Below are 7500 nucleotides of genomic sequence, written 5' to 3' on the forward strand. Positions count from 1 at the left end.
AATGGCAGTAGCCCTACAGCTCAGACCAGGCAAGTTAAAATGAAGCAGCAATGTCTTGGTTATCAAAATCAAAGTATGAGCATGTTTGGGTGCACATTGCAGCTTTTCCAGTAAACTTAGTGGATTTAGGTAGCTACAAGAGGGAAGAGCATATTATTGTTATAATCCTTAAGAATTCATTAAAAAAGTTTCCCTCAAATTAATGCAGACTTAGGTTAACAAAAAAGTTAAATGTGTACCATGTATGTTAAAATTCATAAACTGCATTTGTTCTTACCTGGCCATGTAATGGAGATAAACTCAATGGTGGTATGGTTGGAGTAAAAGCAGACTTTTGCCAAGTCGTGTTCCCACTGAGGTTGGAGAAAGGCTGATGTGAGAAATCAACATCTTCTTTTTTTGCAGTAGGAGACATAGATCTGCAATTAAACAGTTAATTAGAAATAGCCATATCACTACTTCTGGATTTCCAAAAAACCTGTTCATTACCAAATGAACAAACATGTTCACTGCTTTCAGTACAGCCCACATCTCCTGCACTGCAACGCAGACTTTTTTGTTCCACGTTTTTAAAGTATAAATGGGGGAGCTACTTACCAACTGTATAGCACATTAAACATCTCAAAATTGTTAGCAAAAAATAAAGTCCAAGCAAGGTGTAAATTATTTGTTTCACAGATGATTCCTGAGCATGCAACTTAGGTTAAGAGAGTCACAGCTAAGAAACTGGATGCTATAAAAACAGAACTTGGTCTGCTGAGATCTAAGTTTTGTAATTTTTTTTTGCCATTGAATTAAAAAACACCTACCACTAATTTCAAACCACTTAATCTTTCAGCATTACCTGACAAGAACTGGGAGGGGATAGAATAAGGAGTCTCAGAATATTTTAAGCTGGTACTACTGTTTTTTCTCTCCAAGCACAATGCACAGAAATTACTTGCCCACTCAAGTTACGGCAAAACAAGTAGTCTGCAGAAGACCACTGGGCACTGCTGTGTGAAGTTTCACTCTTCCCCAGTGTTGTGTAACCAAGAAGTTGGTGTCTGTAAGTTTGTAATTATTTTGGGATATTCTGTTACACAATGTAACAAAAAGTTTCTGCTATTAGGACTGATTGTTGGTGCAATAAACTGCATGTCAGTTCTGACAGTACAATCTCCTTAGCCTCGGTTTTTCTTTTTAATGCCTTACCAGGAAATGAGAAGGAGCATGGTAGGCAAAAGTTAGTTATATAAGCACCACAACTAGATCTTCAGAAATGCTTCATTTATAGTCGGGCAGTAGCCTTGTAATCTCCAAATATCAGGTGAGAATGTGCCAAAGACTCTAGAACAAGCAATGCAGAAAGCATACCTCTCAATGCTGCCTTATTAGGTTCATAGCTTGTTACTAGTGTAATGACCACTAAAGGCCACTACAAGCCTAACAGAACACCCCAAACCATTTGGGTCCAGATTATCATGGGCATTAATATGGGACGCAATGTGTGTGTGTGTGTGTGTGTGTGTGTGTGCGCGCGCGGGGTTGTTAGTATAATACTTTTCTTACTGATGGCCTTCGTCCATAAGTAACATGGGAGACAGGCTGGGGGTAAATTTAATATTTCCCATCCAATTGTCAAGCTTTCATTTTGAATAGGGTCAGGGATGAACTCTGTTGTACATGGATGGGCAGCCTATTCCATAATCCAGGGATCCTTTGGGACACATTTCTCTCTCTCCAGCATGCCCTTTTTATGTCTCAGATGAAATTCAGATCCCTTAATCTAGTGTTTCTTGTTGAGTTTGTTTTGCATATGTGCAAAAGAATCATGAGGGCTGGGTCTGAGGAAGCCCTGTAAGCCAGGCAAAGATCCACTTCTCACCAGCTGGCAGAAGAATGAATACAAAGACAGAACTTTTAAATGATCATTGATCAGTGCAGGACACGGTATTCACAGCCTGAATTTTCCTGATGAGAAACCCTTTGTACAATAAGGGCCAAGTATAGTGGTACTACAGCTTCCTTGGACTTGGATGCCATACTCTTAAACAGATGTGTGACACACAATGATTTTCTTACTATCTTAACTATGTGTTGGTCAACAGCCAGACTGCTGTCTACATATGTCCCAAGATCCCTTACTACTGGTTTTTCTCTTAGGGGTGTTTTATTGATGTAGTAATTAATGTGGGTTGACAGTTTCTCTAAGGGCATTATAATGTATTTTTTGGCATTCAGGTTTAGGCCATGGCTTTGGCATCAGTCATTTGTCTATGCTAAACCCTCTTGCAAGATGTTGGTGTCCTGGGGGTGAATCTGCAACAGCTCCCAGTTTACAGTCATAAGCAAACATGATGACAGAGGCCTTGAGCATTAGCCCTGACATCCAAGAAGTAGATGCCAAACAGGAACAGGCCCAGCACAAAATCCTCAGGTACTCCACTGGTAACCGGTTTCATGGTGAATGTGGTCTCAGCAATCGTGACTTATTGGGTACTATCTGTGAGCCAGCCAGCAGTCCAGTGAGTTATGTAGGGATTGCTGCCTAGCTTGAACAGCTTTCTCAATGCTTGACTGGTGTACTGTATCGAATGGCTTGACCATGTCAAGATATGCAGCATACACTGTTTCACTCTCATCCATTGCCTTGGCGACCTCTCCAAGAAGTCTACCAGGTTAAGTAGGCACGATCTTCCGTTAAAGCCAAAATGTCAACCTACAGACAATGGACCCATCCCAATGTCCTTGTTTATGATTTCCATGATAATTTGTTCCATGGTTTTGCATATTAGGTGGGTCTGTAATTTCCTGGGTTGGTTGATGGCCCACTCTTGTGAAGGAAAATGACTGCTATAATCCTCCATTCATTTGGAGTGCAGCCTGTTTTGAGGCTGAAGTTGAGTGCCTCAAGTGGTCCTGATAGGTAATGATTAGGACTGTCCAGGAGGCAACCAGAGGGATGTTATCGGGACACATAGAAGTGGTGTTCTTGGCTTTAGCGAGTGCTCCCAGCAGCTGGTCCCTGCTAATAGTTGGAAGTATGTTAGAGGGGATTTCACCTGGTGCAGCTAGAGGAGTTTGGAAGGGGTAAAGTTTAAGCTGAATTTATCAGCCAGTAGATTTGCTATGTCACCCTGATGGGTGAATGTGGTACCGTTCACCACCAGTTCAGCAGACTGCTGTGTGACACCTTTAAGATTCTGGACATAGCTGAAGAAGGCCTTGTGATTGTCTTTAGCCTGTGCGGCTATCCTGACTTTGTAGTTGGCCTTGTTGGACTTAATTATACCTCTTGGTTTCTTGTTTAGTTGTAAAAGACAGCTCTTGCTTTTAAAGGAGTAGCTATTCCTGATTTTGGGCATGAGTTTGCTTCTTTTATTACATACCCTGTTTGGGTGAGGATTACACCAGTGGAGTTTGTTTTTATTTTGTATTTTGGGCTTACTTCTGGTAGGTAAGGCATCCTCTATGCAGCCAGTGACATGTTTTATAGGGACTCTGTGTGTAATTGTGCATATTTAACTGTGGTCTTAGGGTTAGGAGGAGCCTTGAATTTTGACAGACTGTCACTTACCAGGCAGTACTTTATCTTAGGAAAGTGTTACTGGTTTAGCCTCGTTTTCCATGTTGATTTTTACTTCAAAGGAGGAATGCTCCTCATCTGAGACTCAGAGGTTACATGTTTCACATCAAGGGTCTTCCACATATTCATTGCTACTTTTTTAACAAATATTCATGGTAAATACTGAATTATATTACTTTAGCAAACAAACTTTTTTGGTAAGCCTGAATTAACACTTTATTCATACTATGAGTTTTCTTGTGAAGGTTGTTAGTAAGTATTCCACATTTTGTCCATTTTAACATTATGACAGCTACTGCTGCACATTTTGGATACAAAAGTTTAGAACTATGGCAGTTTTAATTAAATGACAAATTTACAAAAAAAAAAAATCACATTTTTCTTATGCCATAGTGCATTTTCCTCCATATGAAACAGTTAATACAATGGTACACATAAGTAATATATGGCATTCTTGTTTCTGACACAGTCCGGCATTTGTGTGCGTTATTTAGAAACTTCAATGCACCCTAATGTTTGCTTTGTATGACATTTACCAGTACCTCCTTCCAAAAATTGTTGCTTTAGCTCTCACAACAAATGGTCCATAAATTAAGATTTCTGACCCATAAGTCTACATTTCAAAAAATCTTAAGTACAGAAATAATTCCCCTCCCAGTAGTGGCCATAAACCTACACAATACCAGGAGGTGCAGAATTACTATGAAGAGATAAGCCAGCACTGTTATCATAGGTGAGTGAGCAGCATGGACTCAAGAAATGAAATGGGAATCCACTGGATAACACATGGAATAAAAGTAGGAACAGTATACTAATTTCTTAAAGGTAGTTTACTGTAAGCACTTTTCATAGCTGAAAGGGAGAGCTCATAATTATGTCTGTAGAAGTATAAGATCACAAACTTGTAAGAATTCCTGAAACTGTGACACCGTTACTGTACATTTTATAAAATGCCAGCAACTCAGATTAGCTCTATTTTAAGCAAAGGGAAATAAGATTATGCAAGACACAGCAGAAAGTTTTAATCTCATCTTGTGGGGATACAGTGTTAGTCTCTGTTACTCAAAAAAAAAAAAAAAAAAAAAAAAAAAAAAAAAAAAAAAAATCACATGACTGTCTGCCTCCTTGGAAAATTTAGGATAAGAAGAGCAATATAAAAAATTATCAAGAGACACTTACTATACTTCTGGAAAGTTTTTGCTGCACAGAACATGAATATCAAGATGATTAAAAAAATTAAACAATTTTCTTATTTATTGAGGAGGGCAGGGAGAGGTACAACTTCAAAGTAGTAAGAAGCAATGCTCAATCAACATAACATAGGATCATAGGAGGTTACTAGGCTAATGACCCTGGGGCCCTTACAAGCCTAGCCAAGAGTTTACTCCCAAAAAGAAAACTCAGTCAGCACCTGTCACCCACTGTCAATGAGGGACAAAGGTGGAACCCCTAGTACAAATTTGTGGTTTCCAATTCACTCCTCAAGGGTGTGCATGAAGAGGGTCTGTGAGATACTCTGACTTGTATGGGAAGTCTAGTCCAGAGACAAGGCAGTCGCCGGGAGACGAACCTGTCTCTCCAGCAGGTTTTGTTGATGTTGCATATTACATTCAGGCCTTTTGAGTGGGAAAAGCACGAGGAGTTAGACTTATGGATATGGAACATCTCTAGTAGGGCAGGGTCCGAGGGCTGCCTTGTAGGTGTGAGACAGACCACCTCTGAGCAATCTGTATGATATAGAGTACAGTGATAGTGATTTGAGCCTGTCCACATAGGGTAGGTGTTGGAGGCCATTTCTGTGGCCTTTCCAGTTGGTGCAGATGTTTGGAGAAGTACATATCAAACAGGGTGCTATACTCAGTTATTGGTCTAATGAGAGGAGTACAGAGAGGTAGTAACCTCTTTTTCTGAATGCAATCCCTTAACTTTGAAGATGAACCAAGTAAAAAGCTCTTCTGATCACTGCCACTACATGATGGTCTAATGCAAGATTGTTATCAACTTGAGCATCCAGATCTCTCACCACAGGTTGTGTGTTTAGGGGGTTGCCATTTATGTGGTAATCAGTAGGGGCCATGTTTCTGCCAAATGGCATGATGATACTTTTTTTGCGTTTAGCTTAAGGTCATGACTTTAGCACCAGTCATTAGTTGCTGTGAGACCCTCTTGGAGTATGTTAACATCATTTGGGATGTCACTGGCAGCACCCAACTTACAGTCGTCCACAAACTTGGTCAGCCACAGGCCTTTTGTCTTTGCCTGGACCTCTAAGTAGTAGATGCCAACAGTAGGGGTCCCATGACAGAGGTGGAGGTGTCTATTTTGACCTTGAGGGTCTGTCAGTGAGCCAGTTGGCCACCCACCTGATGGGAAAGGGATTTATGCCAAGTTGTGTTAGCTTTTCGATGATGCCTGAGTGGGGAATTTTGTCAAAGGCCTTGGACAAGTCAAAGTAAGCTGTATGTACTGATTTTCCCTCATCTAGGGCTTTGGTGACAGTCTCACAGAAGTCAACCAGATTCATTAGGCAAGATCTGCCCTTGATGAATCTGAACTGGGTGGGGTCAAGTGCTTGGAGACTGCCTATGTCCTTGTTTAACAGATCCATAATAATGTGCTCCATGGCTTTACAGATCAGACTTGTCAAGCTAATGGGGCGATAGTTTCCAGGGGTTGTGGCACCACCTTTGTGCAAGTGGATGACAATGGCAGTTCTACACTCTGCTTGAATGAAGTCTGTACTTAAGCTATGGTTGAAAAGGGTGCTTAATGGTGAAGCCAGTTCTTCCTAGAGATGGTGCAGAATACAGCCTGAGATACTACCAGGTCCCATGGAAGCTGTGTTGTTTGTCTTGGATAGGGCATTTAACACTGGATCTACAGAGGTGTGAGGTGCAGGCCAACTATCGGGGATGTCCAAAGGGCCTTTGAGGGGGGGACTGGGGTTGACGTTTGCGCTGAACCTATCTGCTAGCAGGTTGGCTAAGACAACAGGATCAGTGTAAGTGATACCGTTAAATACTAACTGGGAACAAACCTGGGCTTTGTCAGGGAGGTTCCTGATGTAAATGAAGGCGGCTTTGTGGTTTCCCTTTGTTTTGGAGGCTAGTTTCGATTCATAATTGGCTTTGGAGGTTTTCACTACTGATCTAATTTGCTTGTTGAGGCTAAGGAGGGAGTTTTTCCAATTTGAAATTTGTTCCTTTTTACCCTTGGACAACAGTTTCTTCCTTTTGTTGTAAAGCCTGTTGATAGAGGATGTCCACCAAATAGTTCTGTGTTTCCTTGAGGAGCAGGTTTTAGTTCTGTTGGGTATGGCTGAGTACATGCAGTTATACAGATGCTTGCATACTGTTCAGCATAGTTGTCTGCATCCTCTGAGGGGGGCAGTGGTGTGTAGCTACAGATACCCTTCCCTTAGGACGTTGCAGTCAGCTTTTGAGGAGTTTTTTAGCTTAATTACAGCTGGGGGGATAGAAACTTCAAACAAGACAATCTGATGATCTGATCTCACCAGGGAAGAACATACTATGGGAGCTGTGAGAACCAAGTCCAGAATTTTATCTCCCCTTGTGCAGGATGAGTAGAGCTAGTCTAGTGCAACAGAACTGATGAAGTCAAGGAATCATTGAGTGAAGATAAAGACTCCACCACCCTTAGTCTTCCCAACCTCTTTTTGGGGTTGGAATATGTGGAATGAGGTATAGCCTGTTAAGGCTGGGTGCTCTCCGTAGCCCTGAACCAAGTTTCCGTGACAGTACAGACATCGTCATCTTCCAGTGCAATGAGAGGGCTAGGGTCATACTTGCCTGGGACACATACTCTGTGAAATCAAACATATCTCTTTTCATATAGTCCATGGAGGTACATCTCAAGTCATTCACACCAACATGGACAATGACAGTCATACTTGTATTTGTTGTGGAGAGACT

General features: G+C 41.3%; 1 protein-coding gene across 1 annotated transcript in view; it reads right to left on the bottom strand.

The window, feature by feature from the left end:
• The window catches only part of ITSN2 (intersectin 2), a 3295579-nt gene that overhangs the window by 1607954 nt on the left and 1680125 nt on the right, over positions 1–7500 (bottom strand). Inside the window, exon 19 of the mRNA XM_044063555.1 lies at positions 278–419. Within this exon, the coding sequence (XP_043919490.1) occupies positions 278–419 (142 nt within the window). The remainder of the gene's footprint in view (positions 1–277; positions 420–7500) is intronic.

This window comes from Protopterus annectens, chromosome 2.part1, assembly GCF_019279795.1.
Source record: "Protopterus annectens isolate FY-2018-M chromosome 2.part1, PAN1.0, whole genome shotgun sequence".
NCBI classification, from domain to species: domain Eukaryota; kingdom Metazoa; phylum Chordata; order Ceratodontiformes; family Protopteridae; genus Protopterus; species Protopterus annectens.